General features: G+C 40.6%; 2 protein-coding genes across 3 annotated transcripts; one reads left to right on the top strand and one right to left on the bottom strand.

Moving 5' to 3' along the window:
- The first annotated feature begins 49 nt into the window (after window positions 1-49).
- On the top strand, window positions 50-15,110 carry prmt2 (protein arginine methyltransferase 2). 2 transcript variants are annotated; one of them, XM_061971473.1, is made up of 9 exons: window positions 50-320; window positions 3,514-3,696; window positions 3,771-3,932; window positions 4,007-4,129; window positions 7,123-7,298; window positions 9,462-9,591; window positions 10,543-10,679; window positions 14,530-14,689; window positions 14,770-15,110. In XM_061971473.1, the coding sequence occupies exons 1-9, from the start codon at window positions 249-251 to the stop codon at window positions 14,800-14,802; spliced, it is 1,176 nt and encodes a 391-aa protein (XP_061827457.1). In that variant the 5' UTR covers window positions 50-248; the 3' UTR covers window positions 14,803-15,110. The 2 variants fall into 2 exon arrangements, with proteins under 2 accessions (XP_061827457.1, XP_061827456.1); XM_061971472.1 differs by having other exon boundaries at window positions 4,007-4,171.
- Window positions 15,111-17,345: 2,235 nt separating this feature from the next.
- On the bottom strand, window positions 17,346-27,709 carry LOC133613729 (uncharacterized). Its single transcript, XM_061971476.1, has 2 exons — window positions 23,945-27,709; window positions 17,346-20,882 (listed from the first exon to the last, which is right to left on the bottom strand). The coding sequence occupies exon 2, from the start codon at window positions 20,872-20,874 to the stop codon at window positions 19,891-19,893; it is 984 nt and encodes a 327-aa protein (XP_061827460.1). The 5' UTR covers window positions 20,875-20,882; window positions 23,945-27,709; the 3' UTR covers window positions 17,346-19,890.
- Window positions 27,710-27,970: the final 261 nt, after the last annotated feature.

Below are 27,970 nucleotides of genomic sequence, written 5' to 3'. Positions count from 1 at the left end.
TTTTTTTTTTACAGTCCTTGAATGCATCTACAATGACGTCAAAACAGGAAGTACTCTCAGAAGTTGTGCATGCCTGTTGCCAGTTGAAAAGTACAGGTTTATTCCCTCGTGTTAAATCAAAAGTTACGCAGCTGAGCCCGACTCTAACCTAACCGAGAGCTATTACGACAACATTAGTAGAATGTAGCTTTTTAACCGCGTTTTACTCGACATCCTCAAATTAAACAGCTGCCACCGTGTTCAAGAAGATGGAGGAAGATGGGGAGCCTCCTGAAGAGTATGTTGCACTGTGCAACTTTACCGGAAACGGCAGCGAACAGGTCAGAAACATTGATTTATTAAACTAATATCCTATATTTTTCTTCCAGTATTTCATTGAAAACAAAACAATTGAGTTATCTATCGGTTCTCTTAATTATTGGTAGAATGCATAAGCAAGACAGAACGTGTATTCAACCGAAGACAGTTTTGGTCATTTCTATCCAAATACCGTAATAATCCACTATATAAGATGAGCCCCATTTTTCATTACACAAAAATGTAATGTTTTTAATGCAAACAAAATAACGCATATATCAGTCAATCAATCAAAGTTTATTTATATAGCCCTAAATCAGGAGTGTCTCAAAGGGCTGCACAAGCCACAACGACATCCTCGGCTCAGATCCCACATCAGGGCAAGAAAAAACTCAACCCAATGGGATACAATGAGAAACCTTGGAGGGGACCGCAGTCACAGTTATCTTGAAATTAGCATCATAACTCTTCAATTGGTTTGCTAACTTACTTTGAGTCACAGTTTACCACCAGCCTGTATCTATGTTGCGGCTGGGGAAGTAACGATATGAACATTTCATATCATAGTTACTGTGACTAAAATGATCAAGGTTATCATTATCATGAATGAACCTGCTCAAAAAGTTCTTATACTCTCCACTGAAATATTTTAACCAAGCATTATTTGAAAAAAAAAAACAGTGCTCGAATTTAACCACGTCATGAGAGCCAACAAGGACTACTTTGGAAAAAAGGATGATCCAGCACATTATATTTTTGAGTCTGAATATAAGGAAAATGTGTGTGAATGTGAGTGTGAATGTTGTCTGTCCATCTGTGTTGGCCCTGCGATGAGGTGGCGACTTGTCCAGGGTGTACTCCGCCTTCCGCCCGATTGTAGCTGAGATAGGCTCCAGCGCCCCCCGCGACCCTGAAGGGAATACGCGGTAGAAAATGGATGGCTGGATGGAGGTGCAATATTTAAAAGCTGAGTGATAAGCAAATCCAGCAAATAGCACAATTGCTAAGCGCTAAACAAGAAATAAAATCTACAAACATAATAAAACAATCACTTAGTGTAAAATATCTGCTTTCAGTGGGATGCAGACTCATTGGCTGTTCATATCCTTCTGTTTCGATAAAGAATTAATCATAATCCTCACGCAGGTCAAAGAAAGAAAAAAAAGGTGAGTGCAAACCAATGCCTCCTCATATTTTTGAATGTCTAAGTTGAAGGTCAAAGTTGACCAACTTCTCGGTTTATGGCCACAACCTTCTCCTCTACGAGGTATGATTTATAATCTATAATTAACTTTTGCCAAGGTGATGCAGCCACCTCATACTTACAAATTATACTGCATTAAAAAAAAGAATGACATATTGGTTTTTGTCGTATTTTGTCGTTTTTGTGAATGCTAGGCAAAATTCGGGAAAAAAAGTGCAGTTCCTCTATAAACTTGTAGGTTCAATGTTCACAATTAAATATTTTAGTTGTTCAGACAATAATGTGTTTCTACAAATTTAGATTGGGGTATGTTGTTTCGTAATGGGGAAAGACGTCTGTATTCATGTTAGCATTTAAGCCTGCCAGCGATTAGTGCGCGAGTTGCCAGCTAGCGATTAATGGCGCTAGGTGCTAACAGTTAGCGGTGCCAGCTGCTATCTAGCGATTAGTGGTGCCAGCTGCTAGCTGGCGATTAACGGCAGCAGCTTTCTTCTGCAGTAAATGAGCAGTATCACCAGTCCGTAAAGGTATTGAACTGCAGTTATCAATCTCAGTTCACAATCAGTTATTGCTGTCGAGAGTTTTTCTGCAGTGGTTTGTTATTAATGCCAGTAATCGTTACATCCCTCGTTGCGACTATTTCCCTTCAGGTCACTGGTGTGTGTGACTGAAAGGAAGAAAAGCTCTGCCTCGCTTAGGGGGAAGTTAGTATTTATATAAAATAATATCTACACCTGTCTTTGTCAGGGTTTTTTTTTTTGTAATGGAATACTGACTTATTAAGTATTGCAATATATGTTAAAATTAAACTAAAATGTATAATTATGGAGAGTGTTCCATCATTATGTTGACATGATTGTACCTGCTTATCAATATAAATTAGCATTGAAAGAAATGTATCCTACAAACAAGACTGTGATAATCAAGGCTAATGTAATTACACCATCTAGTGGCATTACTATGTGGTGTTGGAACTAAAAGGGGTTGATGTTTCTAGTGCAGTGGTTCTTAACCTTGTTGGAGGTACCGAACCCCACCAGTCTCATATGCGCATTCACCAAACCCTTCTTTAGTGAAAAATAAAATGTTATTTTTTTTAAATTCAAGACAAAGTTATATGTTTTTGGTAACACTTTAGTATGGGGAACATATTCTAAGTAACAAAGACTTAATTTAGAGTTATTTGGACACTAGGGGAACATATTCTAAGTAACAAAGACTTAATTTAGAGTTATTTGGACACTAGGGGAACATATTCTAAGTAACAAAGACTAAATTTAGAGTTATTTGGACACTAGGGGAACATATTCTAAGTAACAAAGACTTAATTTAGAGTTATTTGGACTCTCGGGGAACATATTCTAAGTAACAAAGACTTCATTTAGAGTTATTTGGACAGTAGGGGAACATATTCTAAGTAACAAAGACTTCATTTAGAGTTATTTGGTTAAGGTTAGGCTCAGGGTTAGGGTTATAATGAGGCCATGCCGAATAAGGCATTAATAAGTACTTAATAATGACTAGTTAAGAGCCAATACGTTACTAATTTGCATGTTAACAAACAACTACTGAATGGTGAATATGTTCCCCATACTAAAGTGTTACCATGTTTTTTTTACTGGTGCATATAATGAACCGTGCATGAACATCACCTTGTTCAAACAACAAAACCAACACAGTGCATAAACTCACAACAAATTAAAACAAATTACACACCTGCAAATCAGTCAGCTGTTGCCGTATCCGTAATACGCCGAGAGGGAGAAGTTTGTATTTACACGATGAGTCGGGTGTGTTTTGACCTCCACCGAACCCCTGAGGCCGACTCACCGAACCCCTAGGGTTCGATCGAACCCAGGTTAAGAACCACTGTTCTAGTGGATGGCAATGGTTGATTAAAATAAGGTTTATTTACATGGATTTACATTTTATTGATTGACAGGGAAATTTAAAAGTGATAATATACGGTGTAACGGTAATGAAAGAAGTGTTTGATGTACTTTGTCGTACAGCTTAGCGTCAACAGAGGCGACCGACTGATCGTGCACGCCAAACCCTCCTCAGAGTGGTGGTGGGCGGAGCTACAAGGGGTCAACGGTTACGTCCCTGCTAGCCACCTCCACCAGGGGGATGCAGCTGAAGAAGAAGAGGACCCATGGCAGAATGAAGAGTACTTTGGCAGTTATGGCACACTGGTTGGCTTTTAGTTAATCAACTCATTTTCGAGCATGTTTATTTGGAATAACAGACATTGTTTTCCAAATACCAGAAGCTACACTTGGAGATGTTGTCAGACAAGAGCCGCACAGAAGCCTACAGGCAGGTCATCGTCCACAACAGCGCTTCCTTGCAAAGTAAAGTGATAATGGACCTGGGCTGCGGTACGGGCATCGTGAGCCTGTTCTGCGCCAAGCTCGCTCAACCTACAGCGGTACAGCAACGCTTTAAAAGGGTACCTGCATTCTGGAGACACGCGGTGAGGACGTTCCATCTGTGGTGTCGCAGGTGTATGCCGTGGAGGCCAGCGCCATGGCCGAGTACACGAGGGAGCTGGTGAGGCAGAACGCATGTGAAGGGGTGGTCACGGTGCTGCAGGGGCGAGCAGAGGAGGTGCAGCTTCCTGAGCAGGTAGACGTTCTGGTGTCGGAGTGGATGGGAAACTGTCTGATGGTAAGAAAGGAGATATATTTTTTTACTGACAGCCCCCCTCACATTACAGCAAGCATTTTTATTCTAGTGCTTTTTCTCAAGAAATACAATTATACGCTTGCGTTACTATTTTTACTATCCACTAGCAGTGTTGGCGTTAACACACTTTTTGTGTCTTTTTACGCATTGAAATCAAAAAGGATGCGAAATTCCGGAAGTCCGCGTGTCCCCGGGACACAGTTTTTATTTTTTGTTTATATTTGCCGGGTCAAATGATTAATTATTGGTCGACTTCAAAGTAATGCACTTTCCCGTACAATTTCTTAAATTTTGATTCGCTGAAAGTTTTATCAGTCACAAATACTGCATTGGTATTAGGACTCCTGCGTGTTATTGTTTTTGTCATGGCGAGCTATAAACCCAAGAAGTGGCTTCATGAGCCACTTTTCAGCAAATGGCTCACTTATGAAGATGGAAAGATGTTTTTGCACGCCATCTAAACGGGCTAAGAAAAAGAACACCTTAACATCCGGGTGCACTGATTTTCAAAGATCCAGCCTCACCAGGTACGAAGAAACACCCTCCAATTTGGGTCCCTACAGTTCCGCTCTTTGGTCGGGATGACGAGGCCGTCGATTTGTTGCAACTCTTTATTTGTTTTCCACAAAGCCAAACGGACATCCACCATGCTATTAACACTCCTGAAGATGCCAGCGCTCCCTCTAACTTGCCCACTCACTTACACACGTCACTCACCCCACATACCACCGTTCTTAAAGGAGAACACACAATTTATGGCCATCACAAAGCCAGAGATGAAATGCTAGAGGCATTGAGTGCCACTGTATTAAATAACATTGAAACTAATTTGCCAAATGCTAAGTTTGCTGGCATTATTTGCCATGAAAGTGTAGATGTGGCGGTTTTTAAACGACTGATGAGCTACATACAGGTGAGAATAATCAATTCAATTTGTCATATGCGTGTATGCCCTGGGACACCATTATCATCATTTCATGACCGAAGCAAAAAACTTTACACTTTTATACTAAAATAAATACACAGACAACTTATTAAATCAAAATATAGAAAAAAATACCGGCAGCGGTAAAGTTTTTAGATCTAAAAAGGAAAGAAGAAAGTGACTGAATGTTTATAACTGAATACATTTACATCCATCCATTTTTTACCGCTTGTCCCTTATGAGGTCTTACATATGCATCAAAATGTGTTTTCTTTTGTATTATTTTTTTAATGAATTAAGTAATGTTTATGACAACCTTTTTCCAAAACACAATATAGAATGTGAGATATAACAGTATAATGCATACATTTATCATTTGTTTTCAAAACGCTTACAAAAAAGTGGGACCCCAAAAATTTACTGTGGGACCCCATTTTTATGATTTGATGGGGTCCTTGGGACCCCATTTTGAAAATTCCTAGCGCCAACACTGAGTAGGGTTGTTAACGTAAACCGATGCGACTGGATATCCAGTTCGGCGACGTCGGTTACAGCCCCTTTAATCGATTAGGTTAATCGAGTTCAAACACATAAATTGGTGCCAAACTAGAAATCAGTTGACGTTTTTTATCTTTAAAACGACACAGGAGCCAGGGTTGTCCGTGAAAAAAGTCACACGCTTGTTACGTTACTTATGTAACTAGAGACGAGAATAGACGTAGATACATGGACAGACTGTTTATCTTTAAAACAACGCGAGAATCAAGGCTGCCCGCCAAATAATTACCCACAAGATGCGTAACGTCAACAGTGCGGAACATCTCCGTGCTGTGCCGTCCGTCAATATTGTAAAATCCCAAGGAATGTAGGCTCAGACAGATTCCCAGTTTGTCTTTCTTTATTTCACAAAATGCAACAGTCTCGTACAAGGGGCTCAATCTTCGTATTTTTCTCTCTTTTCCCGCAACTTTCCTTTCTCCTTTCAACTCCACAACACTTCCCATACTTGTCCCGGAAGTCCCGCCTCCCCCGTCAAGCCATTGGCTAGAAGTCATAGGCGTCTGTGACGACACTGAATTGACTCGTGGAAAATAAATATATTTGACATCTTTGCCTTTTTGCTTTATGAAACATATTTGGGGATGTACATGTTGTTTTAAAATTTTTAAAATACTAGAAGCATGTCACATCTATAGAATGTGTTTTTTTATATTTGAAGACGAATGTGCTTATGGGTGTTCTCATTCATCAGGTTAATGTTATTCTCAGCATTGAACTGATCAGTTGTTTTAAAAGACGTTGGGCCTCTTATCCGAGTAGTTTTTATCAGTTCATGCTCATAGACTTAGCTTGGACGGATCTAGTCTGAGCGCCTGGTGACAAGGTCCTATTTATTTATCCTCTAACATGAGAAAGAGCGTACGCACGGGAAGGAATGCTTTTGTGGCGTAAAAAGGAATGTGTCCATCAACACATGTTAATGAAAGAATTGAATCATTCATACATTGTATCGAATCTTAATGAATCGTTCATACACTAAATCAAATCTTAATGAATCGTTCATACGTAAAATCGTGTTATATAGAATGGTTCACACATTAAATTGTTATATAAAGGAATAGTTTTTGAATCGGATCGTAACTCATGTATCGCGATACGTGTCGAATCGCCCATGACAAAGAGATTCACATCCCGACTATCAACCGAAAATGAGTCAACACACATTATTGTCTAAATAGCTGGCAACACAAGTGTGTCTTGCCTACAGACATGCACAGCGGTAGCAGGATTAGGGTGTGGGCTGCATGGGTGCTGCTGGCATTGGGGAACTGTGGGTCACAGAGTATAACCCCCCACCCCCACTTTGAAAATAATGTTTCAAATATAAGGAACCCAATGATGCCTTACTGAAGAAGCTGAATGTGAGGAGTGTACTGTGCTGACTTTTACGAGATATTACACACATTTGATCTTATTAGAAACCCAATCGGCTCCCTTTGTGCTTCAGTTTGAGTACATGGTGGAGTCCGTCCTGCTGGCAAGAGAACGCTGGCTGAGGGAGGGCGGCACCATGTGGCCCTCCTCTGCAACCCTCACCCTGGTGCCATGTCAGGCCCACAGCTACTACGCAGAGAAAATGGCCTTCTGGGAGAACACCTACGGCCTGGACTTCACCCCTCTTCAGTAAGAAGCATTCACACTATGACACCGAACAATTATAGTCTCCAAATAAACTAATACGCAAATATTTAGAATTCGGGAGTACCCGCAACAACACACATACTGCGAGTACACGCCAACTTCACACAGAGATGCCCAAACAGAGATTTTAACCCGCGATCTCTTAACTATGCAGCTGACATGCTTGCCACTAGGCCACAGTTGTCAGGTGCAAACACTGTTGACATCTACTAATATGACAAGAAGCAAGGAATGAAGCAGAGACAGAGTTCAATTTAGCTCATGAGGAGACACGTGTTTTGGGCTGTACTCTAGTTACAGATCCAAACTACGTTCTAAAGAAAAGCCCGTGCGCCTCCTCCATTTATTAGGAAATGGCCCTATTACATCACGGTGACTGAAGGAAGGGGGTAATCTCGACAACTCCAGTTAGACACAAACACATGACCATACAAAAATGCAAATATGTTGACACTTGGTGATATCGCCCAGTCTCTGCTTTGTCTGGTCTTGGAACCAAATATTCGGCCTTGGCTGCCAGCAGGCCGAGTCTGGACACAACACTGATAAAGAGGCTAGCAATCTTTCGGATTGCTAGCTCTGCACAAATTGACAATACTTTATAGTATGGCCCTTGCGCATAAAGTTATGATGATAATATATACATAATTATTCTAACACAGTAATCAAATATTTATCATCATAAAACCTAATATTTTTAAGTACTGTACAAATGTTTACACCGATAACAGTCATTCAAATTTAAAACTAATTAAAATGCTAATTAGTGCTGTCAAATCTGTCAAAAAGAACAAAAACAGCCAATAGGACCCTGATTAGCTACGGAAGGACCTGTATTTGCCGACTAAGGTGCCTGATTTGAGTTTACATTAAGCTGAAAGGACCCCTCAAATACTTAAGGACTTTCAGTTTCTTACTAAGGTGCCTGATTCAAAAACACCTACTGTATATTTAGCTCCTTGAATATCATTACATTTGGGGTAAGTGGGAGTTATTTAAATTATATATTTTGATGATAACTCGCAATAATCCGCATTACAGCATTAATTCTGCCAGCCCCAATGTTAACAAATGAAAGTGAAATAGCATTGCTCACGCTTTAATGATGCATGATGAAGGTGTTGTATTGTAAATATTTAGTCTGCCAATCAGTGAGCGTGTCACACATTTGAACATTGTACGATTTAGAATGCATTAAAAAAAACATACGATAGACAAAGTAAAAAAAAAAAAAGTTAACTAACTTGTATAGTCGCCATTACTGCATGTGACTGGGCGGCAAATCTCTACATTACCACTAAACATGGCTGACCTGGCGTACATTCTATTCCACTTTTCTTTTGTATGTGAAGGAGACGTGTTTGTATCGTGTTTAGTTGTCGGTTCGCAGTTTCTAGCCACACTTTTTCTGCCCACACAAACTATGGCTCGGTTGGTAGGGCTGCCGTGCCAGCAACTTGAGGGTTCCAGGTTCGATACCCGCTTACACCATCCTAGTCACTGCCAAGTTACTTTACCCACGAGCTCCCAGGGCCAGCAACACTGGTTTAAATGTAACTTAGATACTGGGTTTCACTATGTAAAGTGCTTTGAGTCACTAGAGAAAAGCGCTATATAAATGTAATTCACTTCACTATGAATGAGGACCACAAAATGGGGGCCTGTGGGCTTCAAATAGCCCACGGGCCGTGAGTTTGTGGGGCGGTATAGTTCGGTTTGGTAGAGTGGCCGTGCCAGCAACTTGGGGGTTCCAGGTTCGATCTCCGCTTCCGCCATCCTAGTCACTTGGGCAAGACACTTTACCCACCTGCTCCTAGTGGTTTAAACACTGGTTTAAATGCAACTTTGATAATGGGTTTCACTATGTAAAAGCGTTTAGAGTCACTAGAGAAAAGCGCTATATAAATATAATTCACTTCACTTCACCACAACCCTCCTAGTATACGCTGACATCAAAAAGCAAAACACACCTATGGAGTTACTGGATTTACCACAAATTACAAGGCAATGTTAGAACTTTTCGGCAAGCGAATCAGAGATTTTCTTCCTGTCACTCACACACACACACATACACACACACACACACACACACACACACACACACACACAGTTGTGACCTTGCGACATCATGCCTCCTCCTTGCAGGCCTCTCGCACTGCAAGAGTTCTTTGCCAAACCCAAGTTCAGCCATGTGACGGAGCGGGACGACTGTCTCGCCTCTCCCCATGATGTCCTTCGCTTGGACATGTACACGCTGCAGGTGTCCGACCTGGAGGTATACTCTATTTTTCATTCTCATATTCTCTAGTGCAGTGTTTTTCAACCTTTTTTGAGCCAAGGCACATTTTTTGCATTGAAAAAATCCGGAGGCACACCACCAGCAGAAATCCTTAAAAAAGGAAACTCAGTTGACAGTAAAAAGTCGTTGTCGCAATTGTTGGATATGACTTTAAACCATAACCAACCATGCATCACTATAGCTCTTGTCTCAAAGTAGGTGTACTGTCACCACCTGTCACATCACACCCTGACTTACTTTGAGTTTTTTGCTGTTTTCTTGTGTGTAGTGTTTTAGTTCTTGTCTTGCGCTCCTATTTTGGTGGCTTTTCCTCTTTTTTTGGTATTTTCCTATAGCAGTTTCATGTCTTCCTTTGAGCGATATTTCCCGCATCTACTTTGTTTTAGCAATCAAGAATATTTCAGTTGTTTTTATTCTTCTTTGTGGGGACATTGTTGATTGTCATGTCATGTTCGGATGTACATTGTGGACACCGTCTTTGCTCCACGGTAAGTCTTTGCTGTTGTCCAGCATTCGGTTTTTGTTTACTTTGTAGCCAGTTCAGTCTTAGTTTCGTTCTGCATAGCCTTCCCTATAAGCTTCAATGCCTTTTCTTAGCGGTACTCACCTTTTGTTTATTTTTGGTTTAAGCATTAGACACCTTTTTACCTGCACACTGCCTCCCGTTGTTTCCGACATCTACAAAGCAATTAGCTACCTGCTGCCACCTACTGATATGGAAGAGTATTACAATGTTACTCTACCGAGCTCTAGACAGCACCAACACTCAACAACAACACATCATTTGCAGACTATAATTACTGGTTTGGAAAAAATGTTTTTAACCCAAATAGGTGAAATTTGATAATATCTCATGGCACACTGAAAAACACTGCTCTAGTCTCTGACTTTGTTACATGTAAGTGTTTTTGCTGGTTTCTTGATCAGGAAATGGAGGGTCAGTTTCAGTTTTGCCTGGAAAGGTCAGGCCAGTTCCACGGCTTCACTGCCTGGTTCAGCGTCTGCTTCGAGAGCCTGGAGGAAGGCGGCGCACCAGTAGAGCTCAACACCGGACCTAATGCTGAGTATGACTCTTTCGTATTATTATTTATCATTCATTCTGTTCATGGAATGCACCACTTGGCTGCAACCAGTAGAGGCGCTGTGGATTCAGTTTTAACCATAGTTTGCTGTCTAAAGAGCAACAACGCCATCGGAAGCGAAAATACCTTCATGCTAACTACGGCAACTCTTCCATTATTATCATTAGTCTGCTCAGTACAACATTAAAGTAAAGTTAAAGTACCAATGATTGTCACACACACACTAGGTGTGGTGAGATTTGTCCTCTGCATTCGACCCATAGAGGTGAGGGGAGCAGTGAGCAGCAGCGGTGGTCACGCTCGGGAATAATTTATGGTGATTTAACCCCCAATTCCATCCCTTGATACTGAGTGCCAAGCAGGGAGATAATGAGTCCCATTTTTTTTGGTCTTTGGTATGACTCGGCCGGGGTTTTAACTCACAACCTACCAATCTCAGGGCAGACAAATTTGCATGGAAACAGAAGTTCAGAATATCATGTTGAAAATACAGTTGAAACTTTAAAATCAAACTTAAGTTTTTTTTACAGCTCGGAATTCATGTAAAATGAATCGATCCATTTCAGGGTGAAACTGTCACTGTATAAAAACCTGCATTAACGGTACAGGCAATATTTTAGTAGAAATGTTAACATCGTTAATGATCATGTAAAGAGAGCGCAAAGGAAATCCTGGCAGGCAGCTCGCACCCTGCTCAGTCAGCACTTGTTCAACCTGCTGCCATTAGGGAAGAGATTTTAGTGACAGAAGAGCAGGACAGTTTTTACCCATGGGCCATTACGATATTGACTCAGTCCCATTAGCTTACACTGTTTTTCCACTGTTGCTACTGGTTTTTACAGTCATGGTCAAAAGTTTACATACACTTGTAATGAACATAATGTCATGGCTGTCTTGAGTTTTAAATAATTCCTACAACTCTTATTTTTTTGTGATAGAGTGATTGGAGCACATACTTGTTGGTCACAAAAAACATTCATGAAGTTTGGTTCTTTTATGAATTTATTATGGGTCTACTGAAAATGTGAGCAAATCTGCTGGGTCAAAAGTATACATACAGCAATGTTAATATTTGGTTACATGTCCCTTGGCAAGTTCACTGCAATAAGGCGCTTTTGGTAGCCATCCACAAGCTTCTGGTTGAATTTGTGACCACTCCTCTTGACAAAATTGGTGCAGTGCAGCTAAATGTTTTCTGACATGGACTTGTTTCTTCAGCATTGTCCAGGACTTTGGGAAGGCCATTCTAAAACCAAACAGCTCAATTTTTGTTTCATCTGACATCACATGGACAAAGATAAGACCTTCTGAAGAGAAGTTCTGTGGTCAGATGAAACAAAAATTGAGCTGTTTGGCCACAATACCCAGCAATATGTTTGGAGGACAAAAGGTGAGGCCCTTAATCCCAGGAACACCATTCCTACCGTCAAGAATGGTGGTGGTAGTATTATGCTTTTGGCCAGTTTTGCTGCCAATGCAACTGGTGCTTCACAGAGAGGAAATGGGACAATGAAAAAGGAGGATTACCTCCAAATTCTTCAGGACAACCTAAAATCATCAGCCCGGAGGTTGGGTCTTGGGCACATTTGGGTGTTCCAACAGGACAATGACCCCAAACACACGTCAAAAGTGGTAAAGGAATGGCTAAATCAGGCTAGAATTAAGGTTTTAGAATGGCCTTCCCAAAGTCCTGACTTAAACGTGTGGACAATGCTGAAGAAACAAGTCCATGTCAGAAAACCAACACATTTAGCTGAACTGCACCAATTTTGTCAAGAGGAGTGGTCAAAAATTCAACCAGAAGCTTGTGGATGGCTACCAAAAGCACCTTATTGCAGTGAAACTTGCCAAGTATACTTGCCAACAAGTATGTGCTCCAATCAGTCTATCACAAAAAAATAAGAGTTGTAGAAATTATTGGAAACTCAAGACAGCCATGACATTATGTTCTTTACAAGTGTATGTAAACTTTTGACCACGACTGTATGTATTAATTTTTTACATTTTATTTATTGTTCGGTCTTCTATTTCAACTGCACCGAACAGAGTAGCCACCTTTATCTTCGTCATTATTTCATGTTTGATGACAATGAAACGTTTTAACTTCCAACGCAGGGGTGTCAAAGTCATTTTAGCTCAGGGGCCGCATGGAGGAAAATCTGTTCCCACGTGGGCCGGACGAGTAAAATCATGGCATAATAACTTAAAAATACTATGACAACTTCAGATTGTTTTCTTAGTTTTACTTCGGCCCAAACTAGAACACAAGCACATTCCGAAAATGTACATATCACAAATAATCATCCTGACAAAACACTTCAAGTTCTGAGGAAAAAATTGGTGCAGTTTCAAAAACACCATGAAGAACACAACAAACTTAGACTTAATCTCAGTGTATCTACAAAGCAATTAAACGTCAAGTCACAGCCCATCTAGGATTGAACCAAACACAAAAAAAGCATAAATAAAAAGTCTTCTACGTATCAACTACCTCATTTGTCACGTCCACATATTAACTCAACAAACCATACAAACTGAGGGAGAAACTATTCAAGAGGGTTGAGTTACTCCCTGGAGCCTTCTAAGCATCACTGTGTTAGTAGAACAATAAAAGTTGTGCAATGTGTGAACAATATCAACAAACCAAAAATAAAAATGTAAAAGACTGACAGTATTGCAGTAAATCACACACTGTTCATTTTCTTTAAATTTGCACAGAAGACAATCATTTTCACAGAGCACCTGTAGATTATTCAGAGTTAGAGAGAGGATAAAACAACTGTTGCTGTGTCAGCATTGTAGCAGTCTGCAGTGACATTTAAGTGGGCGGATCTATCCATACATTTATGGTGTGGACATTAACCCTTGTGTAATGTTCATATTGTTGTCACTCAGCCAGCGTTTGTGGGTCTGATGGACCCATTGCATTTTGTGGCTTTTAATGCCTCACAATCAAACACTTGTATGTTAAAATACTGAACAGATGCTTACCTTATCCTAATAAACATCTGTTCAGTATTTTAACATACAAGTGTTTGATTGTGAGGCATTAAAAGCCACGGGTCCATCAGACCCACAAACGCTGGCTGAGTAACAACAATATGAACGTTGCACGGAAAATTTCTCTGCCAGTTTCTGCATCCCACAGTGATTCTTCTTTTGTGTTTCTGCACCTGCGGTTCCCACACAAGGTTGCAACATTGTTTGTCAACACTGTCTGCTCTCATTTTCTCGCACATTTGACCCTCTGATGTTCTGTGTACCTACACTCTGTCCTCCTCCTGTCTAGGCCTGCTGTGTGTGTGGTACACAGAACATCAATTTCCACACTTCTATTAGCCCCGGGTCCACTGGACCCGGACATCTTATATGTAATAGAAATGTGTAGGGGGGGTGTATGGTGCGTGGTCATTAAATATGTATTGATATATGTTCTTCACAGAAAATGAGCCAAAGTCAGTGAGTCTCAGTTTGAAAAATTAATTGTATCATTTTTCTTTTAATAAAAAATGAAAACGGGTCCCACAGACCCGAACACCACACAATACTTATCAGATCAGTATTCTTATTTTCTCAAAATAATGTTTTTGTTGTATTTGTTCGTTTTGCGTTTGTTTATTGAGTACCATTGACTTTGTTTTGCTCACACAATTGTATGTAATAAGAGAATAAGGAATTAGTTTAAGTATTGTGTTGATATTGTCAAAGTGTCAATAGTGCTCACTGCTCACCATAAAAACATTGTAATTAAATGTAGTTAATACATGCATGGATGATTGGAATCGGCAGCATAAAACCCGAACCGCAAAATCTAAATTTTTTTGTTTTTCAGACCAACACACTGGAAGCAGACTCTGTTCATGCTGGACAAGCCTATGGTTGTTCACGTTGGCGACCGCGTACAAGGAAGCGTCATTCTGCGCAGGAACCCCGTGTGGAGGCGTCACATGACCGTCACCTTGCACTGGGACGTCAGCGGCAGCGTGCACGAGGCAAAGAAACTAATCTAGATTGTTCTTAATAATGATACGACTGTTAGACTAAACTGGATTTTTTGGGGGGGGCTCTTCAGGCCGGGAGTAAGACCTTCCCCATGTGGAGGTGACAGCTTCTCACAATCTGCTCCAAGATCTCAGAAGATTTCAACTTTGCACTCTGTTGAATTGAGTAAGTGTACAGTAATTATTTTAAAGTTCCATCAAAGTGGAAAAAGAAGTTATCCACTGGGCAGTTTTCTCAAATCACATTATACTTGAAATAAATGCACACGGACAAAGATTCAACTAAGCCCTGGGCAAGTCTTTTGCTAATCAAAACAGCCGCACTTACGGAATCTATTTAGCCCACTCGGCTAACTAAAGCATGGGGATTGTAATATGTGGACTTTGCATGTTCTCTCTGTTCTTGTGTAGGTTTTAGGGGTGTAACGGTACGTGTATTTGAATTGAACCGTTTCGGTACGGGGGTTTCGGTTCGGTGGTGTACCGAACGAGTTTCCACACGGACATATTAAGTAGCGTACTGCACGTTGTGTAAACAATACTCAAAATGCCAGACATTTGAGGCATTTAAGAAACTCCGCCCGGACAGCCCCGCAAAAGAGGACATGTCCGGTGAAAAAGAGGACGTATGGTGAGTCTATCCTAGCCTGATCGCTGCTAGCATGCTAGTAAAAAAGGACATGTCCAGTGAAACCGATCCTAGCAGCGACCGGGCTAGGATAGACTGACCATACGTCCTCTTTTCACCGGACATGTCCTCTTTTGCGGGGCTGTCCGGGCGGAGTTTCTTAAATGCCTCAAATGTCCGGCATTTTGAGTTAGGGTTGCGTGTATTTTTAAGGTACGTTCAGGGTTAAGAAGGGGTTAAAAACTAAACAAATTGTGCGTGCAGCAGCATTGGTGAGGGAGGGGCAGAGACAGAAAGAGCGAGAGAGTTATGATAAACGCGCATGCGTCGCCAGGCTCTGCTTTTTATCCATAGATTTATCAGATTTAATGTTTTATTATCTATAGCACATACTTGCCAACCTTGAGACCTCCGATTTCGGGAGGTGGGGGGTGGGGGGGAGTGGTCGGGGTGGGGCGGGGGCGTGGTTGGGGGCGGGGCTAAGAGGGGAGTATATTTACAGCTAGAATTCACCAAGTGAAGTATTTTATATATATATATATATATATATATATATATAAGAAATACTTGACTTTCAGTGAATTCTAGCTATGTATATATATTTATTTTATTATATATATATATATATATATATATATATATATGTGTGTGTATATATATATATAATGTATATATATATATATATATATATAAATAAAAGAAATACTTGAATTTCAATGTTCATTTATTTATACATATACACACACATAACACTCATCTACTCATTGTTGAGATAAGGGTTGAATTGTCCATCCTTGTTCTATTCTCTGTCACTATTTTTCCAACCATGCTGAACACCCTTTCGCAGGTACCCAGAAAGGTTTCGAGTACCACCAAAAAAACTGAATCTCTGAAGACAGTATAAAAATCTGTGTTAAAGGTGTACAAATACTGTTTGTATAATAAGCATGTTATTTTTTACAAATGAGGGTTAAGAGTTCAGTACTAAAAAAAAAAGAAAAGAATGTGGCTTAAGGACATTTTTTTAATTGAGCTGCTGCATTTTTTGGTTGGGTTGTTTATTTATTTTGAGTAACTTCTATACATTTCTAAAAGGGGAGGAATGTAATAGTGATCTATGTTTGTCTGTTGCCATCTCCTGGTGAATGTTGGCTATAGCGTACTGGGGTTACTTTTTGGTTGGCCAACGATTTACGTGGTGTTGCGCACCTGACGTCACTCAGGTCCGCATGGAGCTGGAGGGGGCATGGCTTCCAGCTCCGCCTGAATTTCGGGAGAAAATTTGTCCCGGGAGGTTTTCGGGAGAGGCGCTGAATTTCGGGAGTCTCCCGGAAAATCCGGGAGGGTTGGCAAGTATGCTATAGCAGGGGTGTCAAAAGTGTGCCCCGGAGGCCATTTGCGGCCCACAGCTAATGTTTTAAAGGCCCACGGCACATTCTAAAAATACTATTAAAATAAACAAAAACATAACAAAAGTGAAATAAAAAAGCTTAAAGGTTTAATGTAATTTAGAAAAAGTTGCAATGTTGACTTTCAAACTGACAACAGAATAAAAATTCCGTCATTGCTCAAAACATAATATTGAATCAAAATTAATGTTATTATGAATTATTGACCTATGCAAGGTTCCCATTACTTCACATCAAATATTCCACTAAGAAAAATATTTTTGGTGGAAGATTTTGCAAATTTGGTAAATAACCCCAAAATGTTTATTCTGTTGTTTTCTTACTGTACCGAAAATGAACCGAACTGTGACCTCTACACCGAGGTACGTACCGAACCAAAATTTTTGTGTACCGTTACACCCCTAGTAGGTTTCCTTCTAAATTCCATATATTCAAGTGAGTAAAACAAGACTGTCACATTTGACTCAAAAGAGGAACAGTGAAAATGAAGATACAGTGTACAGTATATAAACCAAGTAACAAAATAAAATGAAGCTACTCACCCTTCGAGACAGACGTGTAGCAGAAGTACTGGCCTTTAAAAGGTTTAAAAAGGAGGCAATACACAGAATTCAGTTGCATTTAAGTTTATTTTGTTTCAGAACAGTCTTTCATAGGTACATCTGGACAATATTTACACAATACTGGTGAGTACTGGACACAATCAAATCAACTTTCACAAAGATGTATTTATATTCTATAATAACAGTTTTTGTATATTTTGCAGTGTATATACTTCAGGCAAAATTAAACACGACTTGCTCTGTTTCCTTATATAATATATTGAGCTTACTCTTATTTTAAAAGTCATTTTTATCTTTTGAAACTTGAATGTCTTTTAGCTGGAAATGACAGAAAAAAAAAGCATATGAGACCGTCTTAAAACAATCAGCGCTCAAAGACTCACTCAGCTGTGCAAAATAAACAAACAGCAGGCTAAAATCATGTTTGAAACCGTGCTGTTGGATTCAATAATACAATATTTTATTTATTTACTTTGTCAGATTCAGAACAGAAAGATTGACTTGTTGAAAGTAGTGACAACAATATTGACATACTGTACAATCTTTACAACAGTTAAGCTGATATTTTGGACCTTGAATGTAAGTTTTATTTTTTGACAGAAGATAAAATATGCGAGCAATTCAATGTCGCTGCCAATCAATGACCCATCCCATGGCCTAGTAATAATAATAAATTATTCCTTGGAAGATATTTCCTGGAAATTATGTTTAATTAATAGAAACAATGGCATAAAAATGCTGACCTTTAAAAGAGTAAAAACTAAATATAAATGTATATTTCAGGCTTACAAAATGGAGAAAAATACTTTTTAAAGCAGTTTTTTGGAAGCAAACCTTTTTATTAATGTGAAATGTGTGACTGAGGGACCTCTCAGGATGACATGAAAGAGAAACAATACTTTCATGTTTGAAATGTTTTTAGCAAGCAATATGGTTTCACAGCTGGCATGGGTGGCTTCCTCGAGAATAGTTCTGACAGTTTGAAACAGGCGCTAATAACACCTTAAGTATATACTGTACTGTACAGTACATATTCCATACGGGGCCACTACAGCTATGACCCCGTACAATATGCAGCAGTGTTTCCCCTTAAAGTAACTGATTGTGGCGCACCGCCAAGGCAAATCTGAAAACAACTAAAGTACTATACTTTATTGTAGCCTCCAGAAGAAGTCAAAAGTTAGACGCTATTTTTAACTATTATTGCCAATCTTATACCAACAACCAGCCCAATACACACACTTTCATCTCTGTGCTTCTTCATGCTCTGCCAATCCCCTTACAGGCACGGACGGTGTGTTTGCGATCAAGGAAGAATGAACATTAAATCTAAACCCCACTAACATAAAACATTACCACCAGCAGGGCGTTACAGTATGAATGGATACATATAGCCTATTATTTGCACACTATTGACTAGTGATGCACCAAAAATTCGGCCGCCGAAAAAAAAGGACTTTGTTCACCGAAAACAGCTGCAGAAAAGATGCAAGCAAATGTCTGGAGTGTAGTCAGCATATATGCGATGTGAACGTAATGTTTTTACTTAATAAAATTGATGGATGGATATCCAAAATATACCCACCGACAGTGATTTACAAAATGTGCAAATATTAAGAGGACAGTGGCGGCTTTTAAAGAAAGAAAGTCCAACTGGAGCAGCAGCGCAAAGTGTGACGTCACGCTCGCTGCGGCTCCCTTTTCGTCGCGGACATTGATGGACAAAAGTAAGGTCTCTAAACACAAGTACAGTCTTTAATAAGACCGGAAAAAGATGCTAGATTTAATTGCAAGTTGTTTATAATTAGGAAAAAGTCACTAAAAGTCTCGAGAGACACTTGAACAATTCTCAACAAAGTACATTGTACATTAAAGCAGCAACAAATTAAAACAGAGAAAAATGATATACAATATGTTAACTTATTAATAACATAGATGTGTTTTTGAATGTATGGATGTATATATGAGCCGTTTTAGGGGGGAGGTGGGGCGCTCGGATGACAGGGGATGCAAAACAATAACAGTGCAACACTTTTTCATAACAAGGTCACTACTGCCTGGTTTCTCTTGTTAGATTTGTTATCTTACTGTTGCTTTTTATTTGTATTCTTCTTGTAATATTTTCTATTTTATTTCCATTTATACCCCCATTATTTACTTTTTAAATTCAATCTCAATTCTGTACACTGCCGCTGGAATTTAAATTTTCCCGAGGGAACTCTCCTGAAGGAATCAATAAAGTACTATCTACTACTATCTATCTTAAAGAAAATGATATCATAGCAAATTATAGGATGACGTCATGGAGATGAACTCTGCAGAGGTGAAATGAAGAACTAAAAAAGTCAACACGGTCGTTAGCTGCACCAAGCAATAGTGTCAAAAATGTGTTTGAATGTTTGTGCAATCAAAAAGTCTGATTTTAATTCTATGATTTGCCTTGGTGGCAAAATGCGGATCAATGTCACGTGGATGTGAGAAATAGGCGTGTGCGCAGCAGAGTACTCTGCAGACTACGCTGTGTACGGATGTTTGGGATTGAACTAAAACATCCCCAAAAATGCTGTGTGTGCTTCACATACTTGATCATGCTTAGCTTTTGGATTTGGCCTTGAAGTGAGTGGCGACGTCAGAGGAGGACAACGGCTGAGCAGCGTCCGACGACGGCGATGGCGACGACGGCGGCGGCTTGGACAGAGGAATGAACATGGGAGGTTTGACCACGCACTCTTCATCGCTTTTCTCCCCGTTCTGCTTCAGGTGTTTCTCGCAGTGGCTGATGAAAGTATCCATCTTGACGAAGGTCTTGTTGCACACTTTGCAGTGGTATGGCCGCAGCCCCTTCTGCAGGTGCACGCGCAGTCTGATGTAAGAGGAGTGTATGAAGGTGCGGCAGCAGAGGCCGCACTTGATGTCGTCGGCGGCGGTGGCGGCGACGGCGGCCCGAGCGGGCGCGGGCGCAGCGGGCGGTGCTCTCCCCAGCCGAGCGGCCTCCTCGTTCTTGTGTGTGAGCATCAGCGGCAGAGAGGTGAAAGTGTCGCCGCACACGTCGCACTTGAAGACATGCTCGCCCGTGTGAATGCGGATGTGCGAGAGCAGCCCCGCCTTCTGCGCGAAGGCCTTGTTGCAGAAGGAACACTTGAAGGGCTTCTCGCCCGTGTGAAGCCGCTGATGCGTCTTCAGGTGCGACGCTCGGCCGAAGGTCTTGCCGCACTCCGGGCATTTAAAGGGCCTGTCGCCTCTGTGGATGGCCTCGTGAGCCAGGAGGTGGGAGGGCTGGTAGAAGAACTTCCCACAGGTGTTGCACCTGAACCTCTTCTCCTTGGTGTGGGAGGCCAGGTGACTGGTCAGGTTGGCCGAAGAGATGAAGGTTTTGCCGCACACAGAGCAGCTGTGAGGGTCCGAGGGGGCGCTGTTCTGCGCCGGCTCACCGTTGACGATGGCAACGGCGACGGCGTCCGCTGGGCAGGACGGACACCTGGACGCGCTGCCAGGTACGTCCGTCTGAGGTAGGCTGAGTCTGGATCCACACTTAGCGCACTGCTGCTCACCTGCTGGGACACTTTCCTCCTGCATGCTGACGTCTACAACCACAGCGGGCAAACATTTAGACTTAGACAAACTTTAATGATCCACAAGGGAAATTGTTCAACACAGTAGCTCAGTTACAATGATGGAAAGTGTAAGGATGGAAAGGACAATGCAGGTATAAATAGACTAATATAGCGATAAAAAATCTAACATATATATATATATACAAATATATACATAATATGTGTACAGAATATATATACAGCATATATACAATATATACCAATGACCATGTACAATATTACAGTATATACAGTATATGTGACAGCAGCAGCATAAAATAGAGTAGATCCAGCAGGAAATAGAAATGTTCATTTAAAAAGACCTTCATACAAAACTGATTTGTTATTGTTTTAACAGCAACATTTGAACTTAGAGCTCGGCCATGTGGTAAAAAAATCATACCACAATACCGTATTTTTTGGATTATAAGTCGCTCCGGAGTATAAATCGCACCGGCCGAAAATGCATAATAAAGAAGGAAAAAAACATATATAAGTCACATTTTTCGGGGAATTTTTTAGCCAGTCCCCTACAAGATTCTCGCTTACTCCAAACGTTCTTTCTGCTGCTCGATTGCCGTTTTCTGCTGCATATTTCACTACTTCCAGCTTGTAACCTGCAGTATGACTTCCTTTTCAGTGCCATTGTTCTTCAGCCCTTCTCAGTTTTTATAAGTTACCGCCAATGTTGAAATGATACATTTTCATAGGTATGGAAGTAGTAGCAGGTAGTATCTTTTTTTCCACAATGCACTTCTGCCATGACCCGACCCCACCTAATTTTTATTGGTTGACGTGTGTGTGTGACGATTGCTGATGTATGTCTAGTCTATTACGTGAATGAGATAAATAATATTATTTGATATTTTACGGTAGTGTGTTAATAATTTCACACATTAGTCGCTCCTGAGTATAAATCGCACCCCCGGCCAAACTATGAAAAAAACGCGATTTATAATCCGAAAAATACGGTATTTACTTTCATATAATTCCGTATCGATATGTGTCACGCTACAAATTACATTGCTATTTTTGTCATGCCTGCCTCTTACCCAGGCTTGGATTGTGTAGTCCAGTGTTTTTCCAACCTTTTTTGAGCCAAGGCACATTTTTTGCGTTGAAAAAATCCGGAGGCACACCACCAGCTGACATCATTAAAAAACTAAACTCAGTTGACAGTAAAAAAGTTGTCGCAATTGTTGGATATGACTTTAAAGCATAACCAAGCATGCATCAATATAGCTCTTGTCTGTGTACTGTCACCACCTGTCACATCACGCCGTGACTTATTTTGACTTTTTTGCTGTTTTCCTGTGTGTAGTGTTTTTGTTTTTGTCTTGCGCTCCTATTTTGGTGGCTTTTTCTCTTTTTGGTATTTTCCTGTAGCAGTTTCATGTCTTTCTTTTAGCGATATTTCCCGCATCTACTTTGTTTTAGCAATCAAGAATATTTCAGTTGTTTTTATCCTTCTTTGTGGGGACATTGTTGATTGTCATGTCATGTTTGGATGTACATCGTGGACGCCGTCTTTGCTCCACAGTAAGTCTTTGCTGTCGTCCAGCATTCTGTTTTTGTTTACTTTGTAACCAGTTCAGTTTTAGTTTCGTTTTGCATAGCCTTCCCTAAGCTTCAATGCCTTTTCTTAGGGGCACTCACCTTTTGTTTATTTTTCGTTTAAGCATTAGATACCTTTTTACCTGCACGCTGCCTCCCGCTGTTTCCGACATCTACAAAGCAATTAGCTACCAGCTGCCACCTACTGATATGGAAGAGTATTACACGGTTACTCTGCCGTGCTCCAGACAGCACCGACACTCAATAACAACACAGAATTTGCAGACTATAATTACTGGTTTGCAAAAAATATTTTTTAACCCAAATAGGTGAAATTAGATCATCTCCCGGGGCACAGTGGTTGAAAAACATTGACTTATATATCATACATTACATTTTTTGCGGCTCCAGACAGATTAGTTTTTTGTATTTTTGGTCCAAAACGGCTCTTTCAACGGTTTGGGTTGCCGACCTCTGCACTAAAGGCAGTTTGCGTACGCATCAATTGAAGAATGAGCGATTTAGACAATGTCAAAGTTATTTCAGTAAGTAATACAGGTGGTAACACTCCATTTTTATGCTTCAATGCTAAGGAGACGTGCTCACCCACACCTGTCTGACAAACATGCTCACCTTTGTGCACTTTATCTACGTCTTACATCATTACTGCACTTGTCCAACATTGCAGATGTTATCATTTTGATAGTAGGCTATTATAGCTAATATAGACACTTACGTCATGTGTTGCCTTCATTATAACACTTATATTATGTTACTTTTTTTGCGGCTCCAGACCGTTTTAATGAATATTATTAGGGGACGGCGTCGCGCAGTTGGGAGAGTGGGCGTGCCAGCAACCTGAGGGTTCCCGGTTCGATCCCCACCTTCTACCAACCTCGTCACGTCCGTGTCCTTAAGCAAGACACTTCACCCTTGCTCCTGATGGGTCGTGGTTAGCGCCTTGCATGGCAGCTCCCGCCATCAGTGTTTTTTACCATAATATTGCATTCAACATCATATGTTTTACATTAATGAATCCATTTTGCAAGTAATATTGTTTTTAATTTGTCTAAAAAATATTTTAATCCATGTATATTCATAAAATGAACAAAAGTGAAAGGATAAGTCTGGGATTGTTTTTAGTGAAAATGTGACCTGCTTATTTGATATATTGTAGCTTGTTTTCAGTGGGAAATAAGTGCATTCTAGTTAGGAGGGGCCGTTGTTGGCTACACATAGATATGTTGTTCAATTAACACCTTCAAAACTAATTGTTATCGTTTACAGACCAAATTAATCTTGAACTAAATTACATTGTGCAGAGGTACCTAATGAAGAGGCCAGTGGTGGTAGACTAACATAGAACAATACCCGCGCTCGTACGTCGGTTAGTCCATCGATGCACTAAAATACGCGGACCTAAACACAAATACGACGAACAATACGCCAAACTACAATATTTACGTCATGTAAGGCTTAAAAAAACAACGTTTACATACCGCGAAGGTGTCCTCAAGCGTGTCGCGGAAATGATAGCTTCTGCAGTACGTGAAGTGACGTCACTAAAACACAGGCGTGGCTCCAGCGCCTCCTAGTGGCTGGCGGCAGAACTAACATGCACGTTGAACAGCTCGCTATTGTATCGTCGTTATCAGGAAAGGTTTTAGGGATGATTTTTTTTTTTATTCGAATTAAATAATCCTTTGTTTCCACAGTTACGACATGCCAAATAGTACATACCGCATTATTAAACTAACTCGTGGTTATAAGCAGATGTATGGCAAAAAAGGTGGTGAAAAAAATCTAGAAGAAATTAGAACTCCATTTTTTTTACCGCTTGTCCCTTTTTGGGGTCGCTGGAGCCTATCTCAGCTGCATCCGGAACTGAGTTCCAAACGTTGAAAAACTTATTTGGGTGTTACCATTTAGTGGTCAACTGTACGGAATATGTACTGTACTGTGCAATCTACTAATAAAAGTCAAGTCACATTCAGTCAAAATGTTATTTATATTTTTGTCAAAAGAATCGGTTGTAGTATAAATAGCCCTTTTTTAACCAGATCACGCTCTGCATGAAGAGGCACATCCATCCATCCATTTTCTACTGCTTGTCCCTATCGGGGTCGCATGTAAAATGTCAATTAATAAAGGACATGGAGTTTTGGATATCATTTTACAACAAGTGGAACCCAAACCTCTTCCTGCTCCGTCATTGATGAGAGCAAATGTTCCTCTAGATCAGGGGTCCCCAAATTTTTTGACTTGGGGGGCCGCATTGGCTTAAAACAATTTGGCCGATGGAGAAATGCAGTTTTAGACAATATGATTTGCCTGAGCGGCTAGGAGACACCGAGAGTAACAGGCAGTAGAAAATGGATTAGAAAGGACAGATTTTTAAAAAAAAATAATTTTAAATACATATTTTTTAAACTTGGGATTTAGGACGCTGGCGAGCCGGAACCAGCCCGAGGGCCGTAGTTTGGAGACCCGTGCTCGAGATGTTTTGTCCGGTGGTCCGACCGTCCAAGGCAGCATTTATATTTGGTTCAATCCCTAGCAGAAGTTGTTTGCAGGATTAAATGTTATAATTAGGTTACATTTGTTATTTTGCACTAATAAAAAAAAAGGATTATTTTGGCCCAAAACATGCGTTATAATTAAATTAAAGTTTTACTCAAATAGTGTAACAATAATTTCACACAAATAAAATGTCGTAATGTAAGGGGAGGCTCCAAATAAAATTATGCTTAATTTAAAAAAACGTCACAACTATTTTCCCATTTTTGAAACTTTAGCACATTATTGTTGCTGTTCATATCCTCATGACTGTCTTGTGCTTCAACATAAACCGCCCTCTGGGTGTTGTTGACGCACACACACGCGTTTTAAGTTAAAATCATTATTTTATTCATTAAGAAAACATGTTATGAAAATAACAACTTACCGTCTTATCAGACAAATGTATTTCCACTCTGCTTCTTGCTTGCTTTCTGTCTATTCACCCTACATAATAATAATAAAAAAACAACTTTTGCGTGTCTATTCCCCGCAATCTGAGTACATTTCAGACGGTTTACGGGGGACAAATATACATCACATATTTAGCAGATTCAGTCTCTTATCAGGTGGTTGACATGAAAGCTGTACATCCTTGCAGCATGCTGAAGGCCAACATGAAGTCACGGGGAGGGGGCTCATGCAACGTGTTTGTCATTGGACCCCATGACACTTCCACTGGCACACATTCATCACAGTTGCCATTAAGAACATGAGGGAGTGTTTGTTAGGAACAGCCGTAGTTTGACACTTAAGGGGGAAAAAGTGGCGTGTGTTACTTCCTGCGTGTTCCCACAAAAAAATGATGTTCAAGCTGAAGCCGATATGAGGAAAATGAAAACTTAAGGCATGGAGTCCTCTCCTTCAGTCATACGCAGTGAGTCCATATAGAGGGAACACCAACTAGATTACAGTTTGGAGTGCTGCAATAATCCAATGGCAAGCCATTAGGAGTCAAAATGGAGTGCAGTACTCGGTTGAGGCGCTGTTGATTTAGTCTGAGCTCCACTTATATGCAGCATTATTCTGCTTCAGAACATTCAGAGGGAGTGTCTCTCATCGCATTAAAAATATTTAAAAAATGATTAATAGATTAATAGAGCAATGGCGGAAATGTAGTCGAATGAAACTACCCGATGCTACATAAACAAGCACAAGCACGATTGGGGCAGTGGGGGAGCCACGAGTGTCCATACAGACTAAAATGACTTTCTGGACTGTACACATTAAGATGCATCTTCCAGGCTAGTAGAGGTCCTCACATGTTCCACGCCACATTATATGGGGTTCACATGTTGAATGCCACATATATGGGGTTCACATGTTGTATGCCACATATATGGGGTTCACATCTTGCACGCCACGTATATGGGGTTCACATGTTGTATGCCACATATATGGGGTTCACATGTACGCCACATATATGGGGTTCACATGTTGTATGCCACATATATGGGGTTCACATGTTGCACGCCACGTATATGGGGTTCACATGTTGTACGCCACGTATATGGGGTTCACATGTTGTACGCCACGTATATGGGGTTCACATGTTGTATGCCACATATATGAGGTTCACATGTTGTATGCCACATATATGGGGTTCACATGTATGCCACATTTATGGGGTTCACATGTTGTATGCCACATATGTGGGGTTCACATGTTGCACGCCACATTTATGGGGTTCACATGTTGCACGCCACGTATATGGGGTTCACATGTTGTACACCATGTATATGGGGTTCACATGTATGCCACATATATGGTGTTCACATGTATGCCACATTTATGGGGTTCACATGTTGTACACCACGTATATGGGGTTCACATGTTGTATGCCACATATATGGGATTCACATGTACGCCACATATATGGGGTTCACATGTTGTATGCCACGTATATGAGGTTCACATGTTGTACGCCACATTTATGGAGTTCACATGTTGTACGCCACATATATGGGGTTCACATGTTGTATGCCACAAATATGGGGTTCACATGTTGTATGCCACATTTATGGGGTTCACATGTTGCACGCCACATTTATGGAGTTCACATGTTGCACGCCACATTTATGGGGTTCACATGTTGCACGCCACATTTATGGGGTTCACATGTTGCACGCCACATTTATGGGGTTCACATGTTGCATGCCACATATATGGGGTTCACATGTTGTACACCATGTATATGGGGTTCACATGTTGTATGCTACATATATGGGGTTCACATGTATGCCACATTTATGGGGTTCACATGTTGTATGCCACATATATGGGGTTCACATGTTGTACGCCACGTATATGAGGTTCACATGTTGCACGCCACATTTATGGGGTTCACATGTTGTATGCCACATATATGGAGTTTACTTGTTGTACGCCACGTATATGGGGTTCACATGTATGCCACATTTATGGTGTTTACATGTTGTATGCCACATTCATGGGGTTCACATGTTGTATGCCACATATATGGGGTTCACATGTATGCCACATTTATGGGGTTCACATGTTGTATGCCACGTATATGGGGTTCACATGTTGTACGCCACGTATATGAGGTTCACATGTTGCACGCCACATTTATGGGGTTCACATGTTGTATGCCACATATATGGGGTTCACATGTATGCCACATTTATGGGGTTTACATGTTGTATGCCACATTCATGGGGTTCACATGTTGTATGCTACATATATGGGGTTCACATGTTGTATGCCACGTATATGGGGTTCACATGTTGTATGCCACATATATGGGTTCACATGTTGTATGCCACGTATATGGGGTTCACATGTATGCCACATTTATGGGGTTTACATGTTGTATGCCACATATATGGGGTTCACATGTATGCCACATATATGGGGTTCACATGTTGTATGCCACGTATATGGGGTTCACATGTATGCCACATTCATGGGGTTCACATGTTGTATGCCACATGTAGGGGTTCACATGT

The sequence above is a fragment of the Nerophis lumbriciformis genome, linkage group LG13 (assembly GCF_033978685.3).
Source record: "Nerophis lumbriciformis linkage group LG13, RoL_Nlum_v2.1, whole genome shotgun sequence".
Taxonomy (NCBI): domain Eukaryota; kingdom Metazoa; phylum Chordata; class Actinopteri; order Syngnathiformes; family Syngnathidae; genus Nerophis; species Nerophis lumbriciformis.
Note: the sequence above shows the minus strand (reverse complement) of the source record. Positions and strands in the feature narration are given on the sequence as shown.